Below are 27,020 nucleotides of genomic sequence, written 5' to 3' on the forward strand. Positions count from 1 at the left end.
TGAGGTTGGCAGAGCATTATGGCAGTGTGCAATTTTTTTTCCAAAAAAGGTGTCCTGACCTTCCTAGCTAGGCCTTGTTTTTTAAACTTCAATATGTTCTGAAGAACTTCTGAAACAGTAGAGCTTCAGCTATGAGTAGAGCTCATAGGTAAATCGTCAAATGGAAGGTTTGTTGCCTACGCATGGGGCAATGACATTGTTATCAATATTCCGTGTAGGTGTGGACATGGCCACCAATAGAGGCCACCAATAGACGGGGTATAGGCAGCCCTTCTGTTCTTGACCCTCAGGGAGCCCTTGCCCGGCCTGCATTTTCCTTCCCCATCCTGATGGACTCCAGTGGTTCCCATTCCAGGATAGTCTCCTAGTGAAATATCGTTACAAGCGTGATACACACACTTTACTTCCAATCAGATCTGCATGTAGTTCTGGGCCTCAGTTATCAACAGGGGCGGACTGACCATTCGAGCACTCGGGCAGTGCCCGAGGGCCCAGGGTCAGTAGGGGGCCCCATGAGATGCCCCTGGTACCTTTTCATTGGCTTTTTCATAGGCTTTTTTGGGTGTGGGTGAGGACACAGGGGCCCCATGATCCCCTATTGCCCGGGGGCCCCATGAGTTGTCAGTCTGCCCCTGGTTATCAAAAGTCATGTTCAGCCTTTTAAGCCTTCATAGGTAGTCACTGAGCTTCTTGTGCCTTGTTCCAAACTATGGCCCCTGGACCCCATCTGGCCCACCACAAGATTTTATCTGGACCACAGCTAGGGTCGGTGGTGTATCCTCAATGTGCGCCAACTGAGGCAGAGACTGCCTATGGTCTTCTCCTCTAATGGGGACCCTAATGAAAGGGGAGACTCTGTTAGGACACTGATGTAAGGGGAGGTAACTGATGTGAGGGGGGCTCTGATGGGGACCCTGATGTAAGGAGGGACACAGATGGGGACACTGATAAAAAGGGGGTAACTGATGTAAAGTGGGGCTCTGACGGGGACCTTGATGTAAGGGTGGACTCTGATGGGGACCCTGATGTATGGAGGCACTTTGATAGGGACTCTGATGTGGGGTGGGGAACAGATGTAAGGGGGTACTCTGATGGGGACCGTAATGTAAGGTGGGACTGTGATGGGGACACTGATGTATGGGAGATAACCGATGTAAAGGGGGACTTTGATGGGGACCCTGATGTAGGGGAGGGGACGGATGTAAGGGGGGACTCTGATGGGGACCTGGATGTAAGGGAGGACTCTGATAGGGACCCTGCTGTAAGAAGTGACTTTGATAGGGACACTGATGTAAGGGAGGATTCTGATGGGGACACTAATGTAAGGGGAATAAGTGATGTAAAGGGGGGGCTCTGATGGGGACCTTGATGTAAGTAGGGATGTGGGGGGGGGGGAAGCAGATGTAAGGAGGGAACTCTTATGGGGACCTTGATGTAATGGGGGACTCTGATGGGAACCCTGAGGTAAGGAGGGACGTTGATGGGGGCACTAATGTAAAGGGGATAACTGATATAAAGTGGGACTTTGATGGGGCCCCTGATGTAAGGGGGGCTCTGATGGAGACCCTGAGGTGATGGGGGCTTCTGATGGGGACTCTGATATAAGGAAGGACTTTAATAGGGACACTGATATAGGTGGGGAAACAGATGTAAGGGTGGACTTTGAAGGGGACCTTAATGTAGGGGTGAACTCTGATGGGGACCCTGATGTAAGGAGGGACTGAGATGGAGGCACTGATGTAAGAGGGATAACTGATGTAAAGAGGGACTTTGATGGGGTCCCTTATGTAAGGGAGGGGCTCTGATGGAGACCCTGATGTGAGGGGAGATTCTGATGGGGACTCTGATGTAAGGAGGGCCTTTGATAGGGACACTGATATAGGTGGGGAAACAGATGTAAGGGTGGACTTTGAAGGGGACCCTGATGTAAGGAGAGACTTTGATAGGGATACTGATGTAGGGGGGAAATGGATATAAGGGGGGACTCTGATGGGGACCCTGATGTAGGAGGGACTGAGATGGGGGCACTGATGTAAGGGGGGAGGACTAATGTAAACGGGGAATTTGATGGGGACCCAGATGTAAGGGGGGATTCTTATGGGGAGTCTGATTGGGACCCTGATGTAAGGGGAAATCTTATGTGGACCCTGCTGTAAGAGGGACTGTGATAGGGCCACTGATGTAAGGGGCAGGGGCGGACTGACCATTTGGAAACTTGGGCACTGCCCGAGGGCCCGGGGTCGGTAGGGGGCCCCATGAGATGCCCCTGGTACCTTTTTCATAGGCTTTTTTGAGTTTGAGCAAGGACACAGGGGCCCCATGATCCCCTATTGCCCGGGGGCCCCATGAGTTGCCAGTCCGCCCCTGGTAAGGGGGATAATTGATGTAAAGGGGGACTTTGATGGGGACCCAGATGTAAGGTGGGATTCTTATGGGGAGTCTGATTGGGACCCTGATGTAAGGGGAACTCTTATGAGGACCCTGATGTAAGAGGGATTGTGATAGGGGCACTGATGTAAGGGGGACAACTGATGTAAAGGGGGACTTTGATGGGAACCCTGATGTAAGTGGTAGGCTCTGATGAAGACCCTGATGTAAGGGGGGTTTCTGATGTAAAGGGGACAACTGATGTAAAGGGCTACTTTGATGGGAACCTTGATGTAAGTGGTAGGCTCTGATGAAGACCCTGATGTAAGGGGGGATTCTGATGGGGACTCTGATTGGGACAATGATGTAAGGGGAACTCTTATGTGGACCCTGATGTAAGAGGGACTGTGATAGGGGCACTGATGTAAGGGGGATAACTGATGTAAGGGGGACAACTGATGTAAAGGGGGACTTTGATGGTAACCCTGATGTAAGTGGTAGGCTCTGATGAAGACCCTGATGTAAGGGGGGATTCTGATGGGGACTCTGATTGGGACCCTGATATAAGGGGAACTGTGATGTGGATTTTAGTTTTTCAGCCCATGAATATTTGTCAAATATACAATGAGGCCCTTGTACTGGAAATCTTGGGGACCCCATGCCTTGGTGGAACAATATCTAGGAGCAGTCGTTGTTAAGACCTCTTAGATGGTCCCAGAAGGTGGATGGAGGTGAGATGGGTGGTCTGTATGGGGGGGTCCCATCATTTGTGATGGCAGCCCTGTGTATGGGTGTTAGGGATGTATAAAACATACAGATTATTATTATTATAGCTCCTCACATAGGCAACGTGCGCCATATGCATTGTGAAGTCCAATCAGTAGATTTTCATAACTAGAGATAACAATCTGAGTTGTCGGACTCGTATGTAATGGACGGGTTGTCATAACCCAGTGGTCGGCAAGCCGCGGCTCGCGAGCCACATGCAGCTCTTTACACAATTTAATGCGGCTCTTCTGTGTGCCGGGCGCCCGCTCCCCTCCCTCCTCTCGGGCACCCGGCACATTGGCTGTCAGGATGTAGGCGGGGCAGCGTGACGAACTCCTCTCCTCTCACAGTCCACCCTGAAGACCGGAACGGCGCGGGAACACGGCGAGAGGAACGCGCGGAGCAAAGGTAAGTAAATTGACACTATATGGGGGATGAATTACTATATGGGGGATGAATTACTATATGGGGTTGAATTACTATATGGGGGATGAATTACTATATGGGGGATGAATTACTATGGGGGATGAATTACTATATGGGGGATGAATTACTATATGGGGGATGAATTACTATATGGGGTTGAATTACTATATGGGGGATGAATTACTATATGGGGGATGAATTACTATATGGGGGATGAATTACTATGGGGGATGAATTACTATATGGGGGATGAATTACTATATGGGGGATGAATTACTATGGGGGATGTATTACTATGGGGGATGAATTACTATATGGGGGATGAATTACTATGGGGGATGAATTACTATATGGGGGATGAATTACTATGGGGGATGAATTACTATATGGGGGATGAATTACTATGGGGGATGAATTACTATGGGGGAGGAATTACTATATGGGGGATGAATTACTATGGGGGATGAATTACTATATGGGGGATGAATTACTATAGGGGGGATGAATTACTATGGGGGATGAATTACTATGGGGGATGAATTACTATATGGGGGATGAATTACTATAGGGGGGATGAATTACTATGGGGGATGAATTACTATGGGGGATGAATTACTATATGGGGGATGAATTACTATAGGGGGGATGAATTACTATGGGGGATGAATTACTATGGGGGATGAATTACTATATGGGGGATGAATTACTATATGGGGGATGAATTACTATGGGGGATGAATTACTATATGGGGGATGAATTACTATGAGGGATGAATTACTATATGGGGGATGAATTACTATATGGGGGATGTATTTTCAGTTTTAAAAATGTGGCTCTCAAAATAAATTTCAATCGTGGTTTTGGCGAGATTTGGCTCAGTTGAAAAAAAAGGTTGCCCACCACTGTCATAAACCAATGAACAGAACGAACTCCTGAAATGGCCAATGACTCACCTTAACCCGTACAGTACTGTACCATCGGGGTGCAACCTTATCATTCGATTCTTGACCGTGACTCCGTGTAGAAATGATTTCTTGTCATTCAGGAAATATGTATCTGGGAGCCAAAGCTGGTCGGCCACTCTGTTATCCAGTGTGAGATTCAGGGGGAGGGCAGAATAGGCCAAACGCTTATCTCGCCAACTCTGCTGGAAATACATGGTGATGGTGTAGTCCTGCAACACAGAGAGAAAAGACCATCGATCAATCGAAAAATAAACAAGCCACCCTATGGAATGGATCAAAGGACTGAATCTGCTGGATCTCCAGCAAAGCAGATCTTTTCATCATCAATGCCAACAGAGCCAAACGTCAGAATGATGTCCTCTGTCTTTATCATGGAGTAACATTTCAGAACGACTTTTTTTTAGTTTATGTTTTTTTTTTCTCAGTGTATAAAGTGGTGGATGTTGGTGGGTCAGAACTGAATGTCCTTTTTTTCTCTTTGTTTTTGAGCAATTGTTGTAGGCTATTTTATCTTCTAGTTCAGGGGTCTCCATACTGTGGCCTGCGGGCCGGATGTGGCCCTTTGCTTGCCTTTATCTGGCCCTTGAGGCACTATCTCTTCCACTAACACCAAAGACAGAGCACTATTCCTCCCACTGACACCAGTGATTGGGTACTATTCCTCCCACTGACACCAATGATGGGGCACTATTCCTCCCACTGACACCAGTGATTGGGTACTATTCCTCCCACTGACACCAATGATGGGGCACTATTCCTCCCACTGACACCAATGATGGGGCACTATTCCACCCACTGACACCAATGATGGGGTACTATTCCTCCCACTGACACCAATGATGGGACACTATTCCTCCCACTGATACCAATGATGGGGCACTATTCCTCCCACTGATACCAATAATGGGGCACTATTCCCCCCACTGACACCAATGATGGGGCACTATTCCTCTCACTGATACCAATGATGGGGCACTATTCCTCCCACTGACACCAATGATGGGGCACTATTCCTCCACTGATACCAATGATGGGACACTATTCCTCCCACTGATACCAATAATAGGGCACTATTCCCCCACTGATACCAATAATAGGGCACTATTCCTCCCACTGACACCAATGATGGGACACTATTCCTCCCACTGATACCAATGATGGGGCACTATTCCTCCCACTGACACCAGCGATGGGGCACTATTCTTCCCACTGATACCAATGATGGGGCACTATTCCTCCCACTGACACCAGCGATGGGGCACTATTCTTCCCACTGATACCAATGATGGGGCACTATTCCTCCCACTGATACCAATGATGGGGCACTATTCCTCCCACTGACACCAATGATGGGGCACTATTCCTCCCACTGATACCAATGATGGGACACCATTCCTCACATTGACACCAATTATTGCATACCATTCCTCCCGCTGACACTAATTATGTATTTTACTCCAATTTAGTAAACCTAGCTCATGGCATTTTCTACTCCCACTGACCACAGTCCGCCCCCCGTAAAGACTGAAAGGCAGTAAACTGGCCCTTTGTTTCAAAAGTTTGGAGACCCCCTGTTCTAGTTAAATGCTCTTTGGCTATTGTTTTACTTTTTTTTTGGCCAAATGGTATTAGACTATTGTTTTAGGCTGTTTTTGGTTGGATGTTCTTAGGCTACTATTTTAGGGTGCAGTTTTTCGGTTGAATGTTGTTAGGCTGTTTTCTCTTCTGGTCGAATCTTCTCAGGCTATTGTATTAGAATATTTTTGGTCAAATGTTATTAGACTATTATTTAAGGGTTCAGTTTTTCGGTTGAATGTTGTTAGGCTGTTTTCTCTTCTGGTTGAATGTTCTCAGGCTATTTTCTCTTAGTATATAATGTTCTTGGGGTATTAGAGAATGTTACATCCATCCTATGAAAGACAACTTTAAATATTAGAAAGTAACATTTTGAGCATATTACAATGGATGTGCTATAAACGCCCAAGTAAATCTTCATGAAAGTACACAGCTTGTGTTTTTCTGCCCCGCTGCCACTCCCCCCTTCCCAATGGTAATTCCTGACGTTTAAAATTAAAGTCAGCAGTGTAAATACTCTGTGGAAGCTGCTCCTGTCAAAAACAGACCATATGACAAAGTGTTTATAAACACTGTTAAGACAGGAGAGAGATACAGAGTAACACTGTTTATAAACATTGTTCAGATAGTAGACAGAAAGATACAAAGTAATATTGTTTATAATCATTGTCCAGATAGTAGAAAGATACAAAGTAATGTTGTTTATAAACATTGTCCAGATAGTAGATAGAAAGATACAAAGTAATGTTGTTTATAAACATTGTCCAGATAGTAGATAGAAAGATACAAAGTAATATTGTTTATAAACATTGTCCAGATAGTAGATATAAAGATACAAAGTAATGTTGTTTATAAACATTGTCCAGATAGTAGATATAAAGATACAAAGTAATGTTGTTTATAAACATTGTCCAGATAGTAGATATAAAGATACAAAGTAATGTTGTTTATAATCATTGTCCAGATAGTAGATATAAAGATACAAAGTAATGTTTATAAACATTGTCCAGATAGTAGATAGAAAGATACAAAGTAATGTTTATAAACATTGTCCAGATAGTAGATAGAAAGATACAAAGTAATGTTTATAATCATTGTCCAGATAGTAGATAGAAAGATACAAAGTAATATTGTTTATAAACATTGTCCAGATAGTAGATAGAAAGATACAAAGTAATATTGTTTATAAACATTGTCCAGATAGTAGATATAAAGATACAAAGTAATGTTGTTTATAAACATTGTGCAGATAGTAGATATAAAGATACAAAGTAATGTTGTTTATAAACATTGTCCAGATAATAGATAGAAAGATACAAAGTAATGTTTATAAACATTGTCCAGATAGTAGATAGAAAGATACAAAGTAATGTTGTTTATAAACATTGTCCAGATAGTAGATAGAAAGATACAAAGTAATGTTGTTTATAAACATTGTCCAGATAGTAGATAGAAAGATACAAAGTAATGTTGTTTATAAAAATTGTCCAGATAGTAGATAGAAAGATACAAAGTAATGTTTATAAACATTGTCCAGGTAGTAGATAGAAAGATACAAAGTAATGTTGTTTATAAACATTGTCCAGATAGTAGATAGAAAGATACAAAGTAATGTTGTTTATAAACATTGTCCAGATAGTAGATAGAAAGATACAAAGTAATGTTGTTTATAAACATCGATCAGACGGGAGATGGAGAGATACAGAGTAACATTGTTTATAAACATCGATCGGACGGGAGATGTAGAGATACAGAGTAACATTGTTTATAAACATCGATCGGACGGGAGATGTAGAGATACAGAGTAACATTGTTTATAAACATCGATCGGACGGGAGATGTAGAGATACAGAGTAACATTGTTTATAAACATCGATCAGACGGGAGATAGAGAGATACAAAGTAACATTGTTTATAAACATCGATCAGGTGGGAGATAGAGAGATACAAAGTAACATTGTTTATAAACATCGATCAGACAGGAGATAGAGATACAAAGTAACATTGTTTATAAACATCGATCAGACGGGAGATAGAGATACAAAGTAACATTGTTTATAAACATCAATCAGACGGGAGATGGAGAGATACAAAGTAACATTGTTTATAAACATCGATCAGACGGGAGATAGAGATACAAAGTAACATTGTTTATAAACATCAATCAGACGGGAGATAGAGAGATACAAAGTAACATTGTTTATAAACATTGATTAGGCGGGAGATAGAGAGATACAAAGTAATATTGTTTATAAACATCGATCAGACGGGAGATAGAGAGATACAAAGTAACATTGTTTATAAACATCGATCAGACAGGAGATAGATACAAAGTAACATTGTTTATAAACATTGATCAGGTGGGAGATAGATACAAAGTAGTATTGTTTATTCTGTATTTGCTCCCATACGGTGTATGTATTTCATCTGTACTGCTTGCATGGAGTTTGGTTTTAAAACAATAGGTTTAATAGTTTCATATTAATAGTTGAAGGAATAGAAAATCGCCATGGAAACAAACAGAACAGGTCTGAACAATTTCCAATCTGATCAACTGAATAATAAAGTGAATGTTACAAAACTGGAACAAATCACTGCAGAATCTAAGAGGATTAAATACCAACGGGACGTCAAGTACTATTTAAATAACCAGGAATATAAATGGAGGTGCGGAGAGCCCTTTAGAAACCGACACTTTCAGTCCATATTGAAAACTCATTTCTAGAGGGTGACTTTTAGCCCCTTAGAACAATCAGTTGCCACTTCAGAATCCTCTAATATGGTGTCCTCTGAACTGAATATGCCAGCGGAGGACATGGATACTGGCAATGCTTTCATCTCAACACAAGTGTCAGGATTTATAGCACAAAGAAAAAAAAAATATAACCGGAAACGCAACGCGGGATCAACTCGTGATTCCAGCATTTTCTACAAGAGGAACGAGTGCTCAAGAAACACCACAAATTGGTATTACCCGCTTAGTAACCCCTCACCCTCCAGAGGATTTACCCCCTTCCTGGACATTTTTTGCATTATTTTAAATATTTACGTCTTTTTTCCCCACAAATAGAGATTTATTTCGGTGGTATTTGATCGCCTGTGCATTTTTTGGGATTTTTTGCGCTATACACAAAAAAAGACCGACGATTTTGAGAAAAAAAACTATATTTTTTACTATTTGCTATTAAACTTGTCCAATAAAATAATTGTAAAAAAAATCAAATTTCGTCATAAATTTAGGCCAAAATGTATTCTGCTCCGTGTCTTTGCTAAAAAAAAATTCCAATACGTGTAAATTAATTGGTTTACGTGAAAGTTATAGCGTTTACAAATGGCGGTATATATACTAGATTTTTTTTTTTTTTTACTAGTGACTTATAGCGGGACTGCAGTGGGCATTCTGACACCGGGGGCAATTGACTTGGTGTCAATGACATCCCCAGTGACACCAATAGAGTGATCAGTGCTAATAAAAAGCACTGACATTGTACTAATGGCACTGGGCAGGAAGGGGTTAATATGAGGGGCGAGCAAAGGGTTAACTGTGCGTGTTTTACTAGGGGGCGGGGGAGTGCTTTCCACTGTAAGCACACTGCTTTGTATGGCTGTGCTATGCAGAGCCATACAAAGCAGTGCACTGGAGCTGACAGGGGAGAGATCTGTATATGGAAAAGAAAAATGTGGTTTTTTTTCAACATTTTTGGTCTTTTTTTGTTAATATAGCAAAAAATAAAAACCCCAGCGGTGATTAAATACCACCAAAAGAAAGCTCTAGTTGTGTGAAGAAAATGATAAAATTTTAGTTTGGGTACAATGTTGTATGACCAAGCAATTGTCATTCAAAGTGTGAGAGCGCTGAAACCTGAAAAATGGCCTGGGCAGGAAGGTGTAAAATTGCCCGGTATTGAAATGGTTAAGAAATTAAAAAAAAAAATTTAATTATATTTTTACAATATGTTTTTTAACACACTGTGAACAATAATGTTACCATAGTAACTTTGCACTACTCTGGGGTAGTGATCAGGATATTTTTTTTTCATTATGATTGCTTATAGCAGTGAATTTTATTTTTGCGTAAACAATGCAGCCGGCCCGTCACCTGTCCCAGTGCTCACAAACACACCAGTAAGAGGCATGGCAAGTTTTTCGAAGTTGACATTTTTTGTCATTTTTTTTTTTTTAGAAAATGAAGAAATGACCAAAAAAAAAAGATATTTTTTTTCATTATGATTGCTTATAGCAGTGAATTTTATTTTTGCCTAAACAATGCAGCCGGCCCCTCTCACCTGTCCCAGTGCTCACAAACACACCAGTAAGAGGCATGGCAAGTTTTTTGAAGTTGACATTTTTTGTCATTTTTTTTTTTTTAGAAAATGAAGAAATGACAAAAAAAAATGATTTTTTTTTTTTTCATTATGATTGCTTATAGCAGTGAATTTTATTTTTGCGTAAACAATGCAGCCGGCCCGTCACCTGTCCCAGTGCTCACAAACACACCAGTAAGAGGCATGGCAAGTTTTTTGAAGTTGACATTTTTTGTCATTTTTTTTTTTTTTTTAGAAAATGAAGAAATGACCAAAAAAAAATGATTTTTATTTCATTATGATTGCTTATAGCAGTGAATTTTATTTTTGCCTAAACAATGCAGCCGGCCCGTCACCTGTCCCAGTGCTCACAAACACACCAGTAAGAGGCATGGCAAGTTTTTTGAAGTTGACATTTTTTGTCATTTTTTTTTTTTTAGAAAATGAAGAAATGACAAAAAAAAATGATTTATTTTTTTTTTCATTATGATTGCTTATAGCAGTGAATTTTATTTTTGCGTAAACAATGCAGCCGGCCCGTCACCTGTCCCAGTGCTCACAAACACACCAGTAAGAGGCATGGCAAGTTTTTTGAAGTTGACATTTTTTGTCATTTTTTTTTTTTTAGAAAATGAAGAAATGACCAAAAAAAAAAGATATTTTTTTTCATTATGATTGCTTATAGCAGTGAATTTTATTTTTGAGTAAACAATGCAGCCGGCCCGTCACCTGTCCCAGTGCTCACAAACACACCACTAAGAGGCATGGCAAGTTTTTTGAAGTTGACATTTTTTTTCATTTTTTTTTTTTTAGAAAATGAAGAAATGACCAAAAAAAAAGATATTTTTTTTCATTATGATTGCTTATAGCAGTGAATTTTATTTTTGCGTAAACAATGCAGCCGGCCCCCGTCACCTGTCCCAGTGCTCACAAACACACCAGTAAGAGGCATGGCAAGTTTTTTGAAGTTGACATTTTTTTTCATTTTTTTTTTTTTTAGAAAATGAGGAAATGACCAAAAAAAAAGATTTTTTTTTCATTATGATTGCTTATAGCAGTGAATTTTATTTTTGCGTAAACAATGCAGCCGGCCCGTCACCTGTCCCAGTGCTCACAAACACACCAGTAAGAGGCATGGCAAGTTTTTTGAAGTTTACATTTTTTTCATTTTTTTTTTTTTTAGAAAATGAGGAAATGACAAAAAAAAAATGTTTTTTTTTTTTATTATGATTGCTTATAGCAGTGAATTTTATTTTTGCGTAAACAATGCAGCCGGCCCGTCACCTGTCCCAGTGCTCACAAACACACCAGTAAGAGGCATGGCAAGTTTTTTGAAGTTGACATTTTTTGTCATTTTTTTTTTTTAGAAAATGAAGAAATGACCAAAAAAAATGATTTTTTTTTTTCATTATGATTGCTTATAGCAGTGAATTCTATTTTTGCCTAAACAATGCAGCCGGCCCGTCACCTGTCCCAGTGCTCACAAACACACCACTAAGAGGCATGGCAAGTTTTTTGAAGTTGACATTTTTTGTCATTTTTTTTTTTTGCGCACAAATTTTGGCCTAAAGTTATGAAGAAAGAATATTTATTTGCAAAATTTTATAACAGAAATGAAGAAAAACGTGGAATTTTTTTTTCAAAATTTTCAGTCTTTTTTATTTATCAAATAATAAAAAAAAAACCCAGTGGAGATATACCAGCAAAAGAATACTCTATGTGTGTGAACAAAATGGTAAAAATGTCATTTGGGCACAGTGTTGCATGACCGCGCAATTTTCATTCAAAGTGCTGGGCAGGAAGAGGCGGGGGTGAAAGTGCCCAATCAGCGGGTGACATCAGAATTCCGCCACTTGCCTTCTGGAATTCAGAAATGCTGTGTAGATTCCAGGGGCGGACTGACAACTCATGGGGCCCCCGAGCAATAGGGGATCATGGGGCCCCTGTGTCCTTGCCCACTCTCAAAAAAGCCTATAAAAAAGGTACCAGGGGCATTTCATGGGGCCCCCTACTGACCCCGGGCCCTCGGGCGGTGCCCGAATGCTCGAATGGTCAGTTCGCCCCTTGTAGATTCTGAAATTTAGAAGGCTGTAGAGAAGAGACGGCTGCAGATAAACAGGTACAACCTACGTAAAAGTATTTGCCGGCCATGTCACTGGTTTAATAGACTGAAAATGGCTTTTGAAATAAAGATCTTATGCCGTTTTAGTGTTCGGGTTTACATATACTTTAACCACTTCCCGACCGGACGTTGCATATAAACGGCCGGACGGTGGCACTGCAGGGTCGGGTGGTGGTTTATAAACGGCCTCCCCACACCCTGCTTGTGCGCGCTCCCTGGGAGCGCGCAGCACCGCAATCCGGTGCCCGCTGTGTCCTCCGGACACAGTGAAACATCGATCGTCGGACGGGACCTCTGTACGAGGTCCCGATCATGTGATCACTGATTGGCCAATCAGTGATCACCAAAAATTATAATTTTTAAACATTTTTTTTTACATTTTTATTTTATTGTTATATATTATTATTATTATTTTTTTTTTTTTTTGGCCAGTCACTGATCACATGCGACATCATTGCTTACTACGTGTGAAATCTGTGAATGATCACAGAGGTCACATGGTACAGGGCTATTCACAACACCCTTGTACCATGTGACAAGCTGTGACCAATCACAGCTAACTCAGTACTTCTCAATGACTGCAAGAATGCAGCCAGAGAGAAAGAGAAATGATTGCTTTTACATCCTATATGGGTGTAAAAGCAATCAGTGTAAAAAAAAAAAAAATCTTCATCACCCCCCACAAGTAGTACAGTGTCACCATGGTGATACGATACTGCTAGGGTGAAAGTATGTAAAAAAATAAATAAATAATAATAATATAAAAAAATTAAATAAAAATGTAAAAAAAAATGTTTAAAAATTATAATTTTTGGTTATAAACTAATTTGGATTTTTTTTTTTTTACTAAAAAGATAACGGAATAAATTGTGGCCAAGATTTATGATGAAATATTATTTATTTGCAAATTTTATAAAAAAAAACACTTTTTTCAAAATTTTGGGACTTTTTCATTTACATAGCAAAAAAAATAAAAATCCCAGCGGTGAATAAATACCACCAAAATAAAGCTTTATCTGTCTAAAAAAAAGGGAAAAAAATTCATTTGGGTACAGTGTTGCATGACCGCGCAATTGTCATTCAAAGTGTGACAGCGCTGAAAGCTGAAAATTGCCCTGGTCAGGAAAGGGGTAAAAGTGTCGGGACTGGAAGGGGGGGAAAGTGTCCGGACTGGAAGGGGGGGAAAGTGTCCGGACTGGAAGGGGGTGAAAGTGTCCGGACTGGAAGGGGGTGAAAGTGTCCGGACTGGAAGGGGGTGAAAGTGTCCGGACTGGAAGGGGGGTGAAAGTGTCCGGACTGGAAGGGGGGTGAAAGGGTCCGGACTGGAAGGGGGGTGAAAGTGTCCGGACTGGAAGGGGGGTGAAAGTGTCCGGACTGGAAGGGGGTGAAAGTGTCCGGACTTGAAGGGGGGGGAAAGTGTCCAGACTGGAAGGGGGTGAAAGTGTCCGGACTGGAAGGGGGTGAAAGTGTCCGGATTGGAAGGGGGGGACACTTTCACCCCCTTCCAGTCCAGACACTTTCCCCCCCTTCCAGTCCGGACACTTTTACCCCCTTCCTGTCCGGAAGGGGTGAAAGCGTCCGGACTGGAAGGGGGGGAAAGTGTCCAGACTGGAAGGGGGTGAAAGTGTCCGGACTGGAAGGGGGTGAAAGTGTCCGGACTGGAAGGGGGGTGAAAGGGTCCGGACTGGAAGGGGGGTGAAAGTGTCCGGACTGGAAGGGGGGTGAAAGTGTCCGGACTGGAAGGGGGTGAAAGTGTCCGGACTTGAAGGGGGGGGGAAAGTGTCCAGACTGGAAGGCGGGGAAAGTGTCCGGACTGGAAGGGGGTGAAAGTGTCCGGACTGGAAGGCGGGGAAAGTGTCCGGACTGGAAGGGGGTGAAAGTGTCCGGACTGGAAGGGGGGGAAAGTGTCTGGACTGGAAGGGGGTGAAAGTGTCCGGACTGGAAGGGGGGGAAAGTGTCTGGACTGGAAGGGGGTGAAAGTGTCCGGACTGGAAGGGGGGGGAAAGTGTCCGGACTGGAAGGGGGGGAAAGTGTCCAGACTGGAAGGGGGTGAAAGTGTCCGGACTGGAAGGGGGTGAATGTGTCCGGACTGGAAGGGGGTGAAAGTGTCCGGACAGGAAGGGGGGGAAAGTGTCCGGACAGGAAGGGGGTGAAAGTGTCCGGAGTGGAAGGGGGTGAAAGTGTCCGGAGTGGAAGGGGGTGAAAGTGTCCGGACTGGAAGGGGATGAAAGTGTCCGGACTGGAAGGGGGGAAAGTGTCCAGACTGGAAGGGGGGGAAAGTGTCCGGACAGGAAGGGGGTAAAAGTGTCCGGACTGGAAGGGGGGGAAAGTGTCTGGACTGGAAGGGGGTGAAAGTGTCCGGACTGGAAGGGGGGTAAAGTGTCCGGACTGGAAGGGGGGTGAAAGCGTCCGGACTGGAAGGGGGGTGAAAGTGTCTGGACTGGAAGGGGGGGAAAGTGTCTGGACTGGAAGGGGGTAAAAGTGTCCAGAGTGGAAGGGGGGGAAAGTGTGCAGTCTGGAAGGGGGGGAAAGTGTCCGGTCTGGAAGTGGTTAAGGCCGGTCAGCAAAAAAAAAATAAAAATTGGAAAATGAGTTTGTTCGATGTCGGCTGGCTTTTCAGACCAGGGGCGGACTGACCATTTGGAAACTCGGGCACTGCCCGAGGGCCCGGGATCAGTAGGGGGCCCCATGAGATGCCCCTGGTACCTTTCATAGGCTTTTTAGGGTGTGGTTTGAGTGTGGACGAGGACACAGGGGCCCCATGATCCCCTATTGCCCGGGGGCCCCATGAGTTGTCAGTCCAGCTCTGTTTCAGACCGTTGCAATTGTTTTCGTAAATCAAAGAATTCAACGTTTATGTGTATTGAATCTTCGCTGCATCAGGCACAGAAAAAAAAAACCAAAATCATCCTCTTTATGGCAAATCTCAGTGACAGCTGGAGTAAACAGTGACAATTTAGGAAATGTATTTGTTTAGTGACTGATGAAAGGAAGATAATGAGTGAAAGCATTCCCCAGGACAAACTGTGCTCGTGACTTAGACAAAAAAAAAAAAAAAGCCTCAAAGCACTCCGAGAAAAGAATCCAGCTTCAGAAAATAGCAGCTTCATGAATCTTTTATAGCAGGACTAGAGCAAAAAAAAAAAAAACTGGATACAAGTGAATATTCTATTAAAACAAAACTGGCTTTGTGATTCGATACAGAATTCCAGCTGTGCATGTTTCCCTATGAGGATATGGAGAGGGAGATGTGTTCTTTCCCTCCACTCAGATCTCAGGTTACACTCAGCTCTCTTCCCTATGCTATACAGTGTGTGACATCCGATCCCTGCCCCCTGCCCCCTGTGTGTTTTAAAAGGCTATAGAGGAGAGAGGCGTGCAGGTAAATGTATATCAAATAGGGCGCTCTTGTAGAGCCCAAACTCTGTAGCTGTAGGATAAAGGTGCCAGATGGATATCAGGGATGGATGGATGGATGGATGGGAGCAGTAACACTGAGGCAGCTCTTCTTAGAGTGGAAGCTAGGCTCTAATGCAGTAAACAAAGAGAGGAAGGCGCCCCTAAGTGCAGTATAGACAATTTATTAGTGAACAATAGATAAATTGCACTTACAAGATAAATAATTAAAAAGACTCATGGTGTGGTGTGTTGAGATCCAGGTGAGACATCCAGCCGTCCAGCAGCAGATCAGTCTATAGGATCAGGAAGTATGAACTAGGAAGTATGAACTCAGGAAGTATGAACTAGGAAGTATGAACTAGGAAGTATGAACTCAGGAAGTATGAACTAGGAAGTATGAACTCAGGAAGTATGAACTAGGAAGTATGAACTAGGAAGTATGAACTCAGGAAGTATGAACTAGGAAGTATGAACTAGGAAGTATGAACTCAGGAAGTATGAACTCAGGAAGTATGAACTCAGGAAGTATGAACTAGGAAGTATGAACTAGGAAGTATGAACTCAGGAAGTATGAACTAAGAAGTATGAACTCAGGAAGTATGAACTAGGATGTTACTTCTATCTCTCTATCTCCCATCTGTTCAATGTTTATAAACAATGTTGCTTTGTATTCCTACATCTCCCATCTGTTCAATGTTTATAAACAATGTTACTTTGTATTCCTACATCTCCCATCTGGTCAATGTTTATAAATAATGTTACTTTGTATTCCTACGTCTCCCATCTGTTCGATGTTTATAAACAATGTTACTTTGTATTTCTACGTCTCCCATCTGGTCAATGTTTATAAACAATGTTGCTTTGTACTCCTACGTCTCCCATCTGTTCGATGTTTATAAACAATGTTACTTTGTATTTCTACGTCTCCCATCTGGTCAATGTTTATAAACAATGTTGGGGCGTGTCCAAGATGGCGACCGGACAAGTCGCATGACCTGGAGCTCCGGCGGCTCGATATATGCTCCACTGGCATCCAGGTCGTATGAGAGGGTAGGGTTGAGCGGGTTACTCACCCGTCCCTGCTACGTTGCGGCCGGGCAGCCGGAGGCGCTTTTGGAGCCGTTCTGGGGTGGCGATCTGGTGCGGCCTGTTGCGGCCGAGTGGAGCCGCGGAGTTCTCTGGCGCATGACGGGCCGGTCAGCGGTGGTGTGACGGTGGGTGCAGGATCGGGAAGGGGGAGGACTGATGACCCCCACCTCCCGCTCGTTCTGTGGTCTGCTGCCTGTCATCCCTCCGAGCCATTCTGGGGTGGCGATCTGGTGCGGCCTGTTGCGGCCGAGTGGAGCCGCGGAGCCCTCTGGCGCACGATGGGCCGGTCAGCGGTGGTGTGAAGGTGGGTGCAGGATCAGGAAGGGGGAGGACTGATAACCCCCCCTCCCGCTCGTTCTGTGGTCTGCTGCCTGTCATCCCTCCGTGCCTGTCAGGACGTCCTGGAGGAGCATCCTGATCACCTTCCCTCCCCCCCATATGGGATACAGGGGTGGCGAGGATTAATGCGGCCTAGTGGGCCCAGGACCTTTCCCACCCTTCACAGGCTGGCTGCAATCACACCCAAAGGAGGATCACTTGCCTAGCACGCATACCTCATCCCTCAGACAACTACCAGCATTCCAGAGTCCATCGAGACATCCCCCACACAAACCCAGGGAACACCGGCTTATTGCGGAGACCTTGCTACAGCCCATAAAAAAAAGGAAGCTGTGCTGAGATTAGGCTTACAGTCGTTACATCACCCACAGATTCATATACAGGGAAGGCAGCGATAGTCATTTCCACAGCAAAATAAGTGTCTTCCTTGTCTCGCCTTTAATCTCAAGCACGCGGAGACGTACAGTACAACCTAGGGCTTGTTTTTCACTATCTATCCCTATTTTCACTTTCTAGTTTTGGGGGATACAGTCTGACCCCAGAGAAAATGGTAATATAATTCCTTGAGCCTTGACACACGTAGGTGGGGCTACGCAATCAGAATCAAGAGTCGCTGCCGACATGGGGAAAGCAGATAAGAAGGCTGTCACTCCTCGCTCCAGATCCCCTCGCCGTACAGGTGGTCCGGCTAATCGCAGCATTCCGGAATTATTTCGATCTCACACTCCGGATCACGCGGATTCATCCGCCCTTGCATCCCCATTGCATTCGCCTGCAAAGGAGTTCTCTTCTCAGCCTTTGAGCATGGCGGCGGCTGCCGCAGCGGGTCGTTCTGAACCTGCTCACCTCACCATAGGAGACTTGAAAGCGGTTGCGTCGGATATCAAAGAGTCTCTTTCCTCGGCAATAGCTGAGCTACACATTGACTTACAGGCAGTAGCCTATAGGCTGGACATGGTAGAAGATAAAGTTAATATGCAAGGCCTTGCTATCCATGATATGCGTAAGCAGGTTGACACACACACCATGCACCTAAGAGAACTCGATCGTCACATCGAAGATTTGGATAATAGGGGAAGAAGACACAATTTAAGGGTGCGCGGTGTACCAGAAGCAATTGAGCCTAGCCACCTTGCCCAAACTCTTCTCTCCATCTTTAATGATCTTTTAGAAAGACCACATGAATCTCCAATTGAGTTTGAACGCCTCCACAGGGCTTTGCGTCCTAAAGGCAGAGATTCTGACCCACCGAGAGATATAGTTTGCTGTCTAGTCGACTTCCGACTTAAAGAGGACATATTACGCAGAGCTCGAGATAAACAACGCTTGTTATACCAGGATTCCGAAATTAAACTATTCCAAGATCTTTCCCATCTTACCCTACAACGCAGGAAAGACCTACGCCCTTTACTAGATCTACTTCGCTCTAAAGGTATCGCCTACCGTTGGAAGTTCCCGTTTGGTCTCTCTGCAACACATTTGGGGAGATCAGCTCTCATGAGGTTTCCGGAGGATCTTGCACCATTCTGTGAAATCTTGAGTATCCCATTACCTGACATTCCAAATTGGTCCACTGAACCTTTTCTACAATCGCAGCCAGATGAAGGCCCTATGGAAGCACAATCTACTGGCCCCTCGAGCGGAGACAGACGACGCAAGTTAACACATCAAGCCTCAACTTCCCCGGTTCGTAGGAGGCTTATTACTGGAGACAGTCTACCAGCATCACCTGCACACCGCAAGGCGCGCCATGAATAACTTCTCCCCGTTACCACCTACTAAGGCGAAGGGGTATAAGCAACCCCGCACTTCGAGACTACTCCTCTAGTGGATCGAGTATGCGCTTCTCTTTGTATTCTAGGTTCCGTTATATGTCATATCTAACTTCTCTGGTATACCTGAAGTCTGGACTTAAGGGTATGTGTATCGTATCACGTTGTTAAAACTTTTACGTATATTATTTCTCAGTGATATATAATTGTCTTGCTGGCATATAATTGTTGTTGTACCCTCGGTTGTGGTATTGATGAGCTAGGTCAGGACAACCCTACTGATATTCTTGTGAATATCCTTACCAGTGCTACAATTTACTAGCGTGGTAAGTAAAGGCCCAACATAATACATGATGAACCCTGTCGGTTATAGGAGCGAAAACGCAGTTGGGATCCAGAGATGCGGGCTAAGCCCTTGTTTGGGCTGCGGCCTGCCTCTCTGGATCCCACTATATTGAGAACGTGTTACAGGTGGTTGGGGAGTCTTTATGATCCTACTATTTGAATCTTAATATTATGGTCTTTGAAAGTTACATGTCATGTCTATCTCTCTATAAACTCTGATTCGCCTTGGGCCTAGCCTCTACACATATAGTTACTGTATTGACAAAGGATAGCAGCCCATATGGCTTATTATTGCACGGAGAGGCGTATTTCGCTCCTACTGTATACTAAGACATGATGCTGTAATCTGGATTCCTGGGACTCCGGACCACCTTCATATACCGTTATACATAAATATCTCTGACCCTTATCTTTTGGTTTGATCATTGTAAACAATATTTTAATAGTATTCTCGCACGTCCCCATCGCTCTCCTTAAATGGTTTGCGTACTGCATAGCAATGGGAAATGCCTCAATATGCAATTTGGGCCCTGGCTTATTACATACCTTCTACTTAGATATGATTAGGGTGCTATCTCAGCGATGGGAGTTGGGACCGTCATATTTGATATTTACGTTAACAGTCTATTCCGTGGTCGGGTCTAGTTTGGCCCCAAAAATTTAGCTGCTCTGATCAGTAACGGGATCATTTTGGGCCACGGATTTTTGGACACATCCCCCCCACCATCCTGTATCTGTTCGGTAAGCAACGGGGTGTTCAGCGATATATTACATCCCCGCGTTGGGTCTCATATTTCTATTGTCTCTAGAATACGGTTTAAGTAGAGGTTTGATCTGAGGCCTACACGCCAGTTTACTCATAAGTGATATTGTTGCTACTGTCATGTAATGTTTCATGTGAAGTAGATATCTTTATTCGCAATTGAGATGGCATATGGAAATCTCTCGTTAGTTGACTTGGTTGTTTATTTAGCTTGGTTTACAACATCTTTACGGAAAAGACAGATTATAGATTGCATTATGTTTTACCTGTGATAACAAAACATATTTACAGTTAATTTAAGCTATGCGCAAGTGACTTGTACCTTCTCAGTATCTGTCCAAATTCACATGTAATACTCTCATAACTTATGGGTTTTTTTTTTTTTTTTTTTTTTTCCTCTGGTACACATTCAATTCCACTCATATAGTTACACTTCACTGTTCTTGAGCTTTGATACGGTCCACATGGATACATACACCATTTTGCTCTATATGCTTTGGCATATAATACTCTAGTTTATCCACCCCCTGCTACACGTTATTTATCTCTCGTCTTCAATGAGCCATTTCCCACCTACGTTTATGTGTCAAGGACACCTCATGTTAGATTACTTCCCCTCTACACCTTTTACTCAGGAGAGTTAGGCCTCTTTCAGATTATTCTGTATTTTATCAAATCGGCCGTCTCTGGGTTTGAATACCCTCCGACTCTAATTTCAGACTCCCAGATAACATTTTGCAAATAACCAATTCTTGGGAGCTGTACTATGAGATAGAGTAGCTGGTCTATTCTACCTCTGGAATATAATCTTTAAAGGAAGTGGAAGGGAAATAGCCTCATACATACATTTGGGTTTATGGGGCATACACCTAACACTTCCTTTCTTCTTCTTCAAATTTCTTGAATCTTTCCTTTATGATTCCGTCTCTATTTTAACTTTTCTGTTAATTCATACTAGTCTCTTTACAGTCTTTATACTATTCTTTACTCCCCTTTTCATCACCCCTGCCCCCCTCTACCCCTCCCCCCCCCCCTTTTTTTTTTTTTTTTTCCCCTACCCGCGTGATACTTTTCTGGTACATATATTGCCCTTAAGCAACCCTTTTGGGTAGATTACACAATGACGAACAACCACACATCGAATCGGTCAATTCGCACACTTTCCGTGGCCTCTCTTAACGCGAGGGGCCTAAACGTACCTGAAAAACGTTCGCAACTTCTTACCTACATGAAAAGCCTTCGTGCAGATGTGCTCTTTATCCAAGAAACTCATTTCCGAGCAGACCAAGTCCCTAGATTCTCCAATGTTCATTATCCCACGGCATACCATTCGGTTAATACGGAGGTGAAAGCCAAGGGGGTATCCATTTTACTTTCCAAAACTCTTCCGTTTGAACTTTCTGAATCGCTCGAGGATCCTGAGGGAAGATTCCTTTTTCTTAAAGGCACCCTCTTTAATAAACCACTTACCTTAGTCAACATTTATAGTCCCAATACAGCACAAGTAGGATTTTTTCGTAACATAGCTAAGTTACTTGCTACATTTCAATCGGGTATTGTGATTCTAGGCGGCGACTTTAATGTAGCATTGAACCCATTGGAAGATACATCTTCGGGGGTCTCATCCATCCCGTTTCAAGCACTTAAGCAAATTAAACTTGAATTGAAAGACCTTCTCCTACATGATGCATGGCGTACTTTGCACCCTTCGGACAAAGATTACACCTTTTACTCTGCGCCTCACAAACGCCATTCAAGAATTGATTATTTCTTTCTTTCGCAACAAGATTTATACGCCTTGAAGTCAGCCTCGATCGAACCGAAGATCCTTTCAGACCATCACCCGATTATGATCACTTTGCAATTCCTGGATACACCAAGTACTTCCAAAATATGGCGACTGGACCCATTTCTCCTAACGGACGCATCAGTTATTCTTCAGATCCGTAGTTCTTTGACGAACTACTTTCAAGAAAATGCATCCTCGGAAACATCCCCTCTCGTACGGTGGGAAGCGCACAAATGTGTGATACGTGGAATTCTAATATCTATCTCGTCTAAACGGAAACGTATGGCGCAAGCATCATTCAACGCATTATTGCACAAAGTCCGCACACTTGAGTGCTCCCATAAACGATCTATGGCATTAAGATCTTTTACTGAACTGGAGCAAGCACGTAAACAACTCAGCGAGGTAGTGGAAAAGAAATCTAAACGTAATTTTATTCTTCAACAAAAACTTTTCTACGAACATGGAAATAAGAGTGGCAAATTTCTTGCTCGGGCTTTACAATCCAAAAAGGCTGCTCGGCACGTATATCAGCTCCATTCCAAAAATGGACGCACACTGAAAACACCGTCGGATATTGCAGCGGAATTTGAGGAGTATTACTTTAATTTATATAATTTATCCCTACCGTCCAAATCGGCAGCTGATACTAGGCCACGTGAGGTCATTATACAGTCATTCCTCACACAATATCTTCCTAAACAGATCTCTAGATCGCAAGCAAAAGATTTAGAGAGTGCTCTGACGTTAGCGGAACTACAACAAGCTATTACGCAGTTGAAACCTGGTAAAAGTCCAGGACCTGACGGTTTTACTAATTCTTATTACAAATCTTTTCTTGACGTATTAGCACTCCCATTTCTCCAGGCTTTCAATTCATTAAACACTCCGGGGCAGTCCATGCGCAATCTTTCCGAGGCTCACATTAGGGTTATACCCAAAGAGAATAAGGATCACACGTCCCCAGCGAACTACCGACCAATTTCCCTATTGAATGTTGATCTGAAGATCTTTGCCAAGATTCTGGCTAATCGTCTACTACATGTTATAGAATCCATCATATCTCCGGATCAGGTGGGTTTTGTTCCGGGAAGAGAAGCCAGAGATAACACAATAAGGGCCATAAATGTACATCATTGGTTAACCCAAAATCAACAGTCCGGATTCTTTCTCTCTTTAGATGCCGAGAAGGCGTTTGACAGACTAGCTTGGGATTACCTAGAGGCAGTTTTGATTGGCATTGGACTGCCTTTGCGCTTTTTGACCTATATTATGTCTCTATATAAAGCCCCCACAGCGCGAGTGCGAGTGAACAGACACCTATCAGACTCTTTTCTGATCAGCAACGGGACCAGACAGGGATGCCCTCTGTCACCTCTCCTATTCATTCTTACACTGGAACCCTTATTGAATTGCATCAAAGATAATGCCAACATTAAAGGGATTTTGATCAATGGCAAAACGCATAAAGTGGCAGCCTTTGCTGACGACATACTGCTTTTCCTGACAGATCCTCATATCACGATACCTAATTTGTTACAGGATTTCAAATTATTTCAGTATTTGGCTAACTTCAAAATTAACTTTTCTAAATCCCAAGCGCTTAATGTATCATTAAAACCGGAGGTGGTTAAACAAGCGACATCAAATTTTCCCTTTACCTGGCAACGAGAAACTATCACTTATTTAGGTATCCAACTACCATCCCATCTTACCGAACTATATGCAACAAATTTTCTACCCCTCTTACGTAACATTTCCAAAGACCTTCAGACGTGGAATAAACCTTGGTTCTCTTGGTTTGGTAGAGCAGCGATACTTAAGATGAACGTGCTCCCCAGAATATTATATTTACTACAAACAATACCAATTCAATTACCAAATTCATTCTTTCAATCATATAAAACGCTCTGCTCCTCTTTTCTTTGGTATAATAAACGCCCAAGAATCAGCTTCACCCAACTCACTATGTCCAAGAAGAATGGAGGTATTGGATTACCGGATATTTCTCGTTACTACAGGTCTTGCCACCTAGCCAGATTAGTAGACTGGACCACGAATCACATTCATAAGATCTGGGTCGGTTTGGAGGCTGATTTTTCGAAGATACCACTTTCCACCTCCCCATGGCTGAAAACCGCCCATGTCCCTTCTGAATTTCGGATGCACCCACTTATAGGTCCCACTTTACGATGTAGCGCGCAAGTGTTTCAGGAAAAAGTACTTTCTTCCTCTCCGAGCCCTTTCACTCCGATCAAATTGAACCCGGACTTTATTCCAGGGATGTCTACGACCTTTCTCGCTGGGTATAGACGGGAAGATAACCTAACAGTACGTCAATTTCTCAAAGATTCTAAGCTCCGATCTAGAGAAGACATTACAAAGGCGTGGCCAGCCCTTGCCTTAACGCCTTGGATGTATAGACAAATGCACCATTTTCTACGTAACTCCCCACATCTAAAGGATTATTCAAGACCGCTTACTGCTTTCGAAAAACTCTGCTTTACAGATCTCCCACAGAGGCATGTAATATCCAAATTATATTCCCTATTGGAAAGTTCCAATACATCTCACTCACTGAAGGCCTGTGCAGCCTGGCAGCATGATCTTGAAATTTCAATCTCACCTGAGGAATGGAACCACATTTACGATCACATGCATAAAGGTTCCATATGTGTTTCTACACAAGAAAGCAACTACAAAGTTTTTTCCAGATGGTATAGAGTTCCATCTGTGATTCATAAATTTGATCCTAAAGTGCCAGATTTATGCTGGCGATGCTCCCAGGCAAATGGTACTCTTCTCCATATATGGTGGGAATGCCCGCTGTTGCAGCCCTTCTGGAGACAAATTTTGGACATCATTGGACAAGTAACCACTTACACCCTAGACTTTACACCAGCACAATGTCTACTCCATCACTCCTCCCTTCCGGTGAGGATTTACCGTAAGTCCCTTGCATTACACATGTTAAATGCGGCAAAGCAGTGTATCCCTGTTCATTGGCGATCAGCCTATATTCCCACCGTACGAGAGTGGATTCTTAGGATCCAGAGGATTGCTGAAATGGAGGAACTGATCTCAGTGGCAAAAGATCACCCCGAGCGATTCAGGAAGACTTGGGCTTGTTGGACCCACTTCCAAACTACTGATACTTACCTTGGCTTGCTGAGGGATTGAACGAGAAAGATTTGGAGACACCGAAGGCCTCTAGAACTTTCACCTCGGCAATAACTCCATTAACGGTCATTCACTGAATTATATCGCTAATTAAAAAGATGAATTAGATACAGCCAGGCTGTTACGAATAGATGTAACTGGTTTGGTTATGCTTATTTAAATATGAACCTCATCATCCAACCACTTCCCCCCCCCTCTCCCTTTTTTTTTTTTTTTTTTTTTTTTTCTCTCCATCTCTCTCTCCCCATTCCCCCCTTCTATTTGTCATGTGCGTCTCCTCCCACCTCATTTTGATATCTCATCTCATATTCTTCCTCCATCTCCACGCTCCTCTCTTTCTTTTCTTTTCTTTCTCTCATTTACACCCTCTTTTCTCATAGTCTAATTAGCTATTATTCTCATTCGGTACGGAACACCCATAGCTATACAGATGTAACAATATTCTACAACAGTAACCCACATTTTTTTTGAGATGGAAATATATGTCATAGATGCCTTGAGAGGATACTTTTGACGACCACTTCAGAATCCGCTTATGTGTACTCTCCTTACATAGAGCCTAATGTATACCATAATTATCTAAAGTACATGCTACTGTCAGTATTGCTATGGTTACGTCTATCACTTTTGCCTTACTGTGGAACTCCGTCCTCTGATGTTCTACAAATTAATATATTGTCTTGATCCCGTCTGCGTTACGGGAGAACGTACTAGAAACTTTGCACGGACTGCGATCCGTATCTGTCTATCATTTGTTTACCTTTCATACTTCAATAAAACGTTTTTTTGGAAAAAAAAAAAAAATAAACAATGTTGCTTTGTACTCCTACGTCTCCCATCTGTTCAATGTTTATAAACAATGTTACTTTGTACTCCTACGTCTCCCATCTGTTCAATGTTTATAAACAATGTTACTTTGTATTCCTACATCTCCCATCTGTTCAATATTTATAAACAATGTTACTTTGTATCCCTTTATTTCCCGTCTGATCAATTGTTCATTAACCACTTGCCGGCCCAGCCACTGTAGAAATACGGTGGCAGGGTGGCACGGCTGGGCAAAAGCATGTTTTAAAACTAGATTTTGCAAAACAGGTAGGGAACGCGCACGAGGCGCGCCGCCGCCCTACCTGCACTGCCGATCCCGGCCATAGGTGTCAGTCAGGTGTCATTACCGGCTGTGTCCTGCCGATTAGCGGCAATCACTGACAGAGAGTAGAGCTGCAGTAGCTCTGCTTTCTGTCAGTTCCCTGACAGCTCCTGACACGCTGATCGGGAGAGAAGAGTTTATCTATCCGGATCAGCGTGTCCCCGTGCAGTACACACCCCCGCCCCCTAGTAAAACACTCCCCCTCACACAGTTAACCCTTTCAGTGAATAAAAAAGTTAACCCCTTCCTCCCCAGTGCCATTAGTACAGTGTCAGTGTTTTTTTTTTTGCACTGATCACTGTATTGGTGTCACTGGGGATGTCAGTGACCCCTAGTCAGTACCCCCCAATGTCAGAATGTCTGCCGCAGTCCCGCAGTCCTGCCATAAGTCGCTGATCGCCACCATAAGTCACTGATCGCCGCCATAAGTCGCTGATCGCCACCATAAGTAACTGATCGCCGCCATAAGTCGCTGATCGCCGCCATAAGTCACTGATCGCCGCCATAAGTCGCTGATCGCCACCATAAGTCGCTGATCGCCGCCATAAGTCGCTGATCGCCACCATAAGTCGCTGATCGCCGCCATAAGTCGCTGATCGCCACCATAAGTCGCTAATCGCCACCATAAGTCGCTGATCGCCGCCATTATTAGTATAAAAAAAAATT

The 27,020-nt window shown here is 43.3% G+C and overlaps 1 protein-coding gene across 1 annotated transcript in view; it reads right to left on the bottom strand.

Moving 5' to 3' along the window:
• Positions 1 to 27,020, bottom strand: part of LOC149456219 (gamma-aminobutyric acid receptor subunit beta-4-like) — a 147,976-nt gene that overhangs the window by 44,113 nt on the left and 76,843 nt on the right. The window contains exon 4 of the mRNA XM_089685291.1: positions 4,516 to 4,736. Coding sequence (XP_089541417.1) covers positions 4,516 to 4,736 — 221 coding nt within the window. The remainder of the gene's footprint in view (positions 1 to 4,515; positions 4,737 to 27,020) is intronic.

Source organism: Staurois parvus, unplaced genomic scaffold (genome assembly GCF_062004578.1).
Source record: "Staurois parvus isolate SC_StPar_1 unplaced genomic scaffold, SC_StPar_1.0 ptg000368l, whole genome shotgun sequence".
Taxonomy (NCBI): Eukaryota; Metazoa; Chordata; class Amphibia; order Anura; family Ranidae; genus Staurois; species Staurois parvus.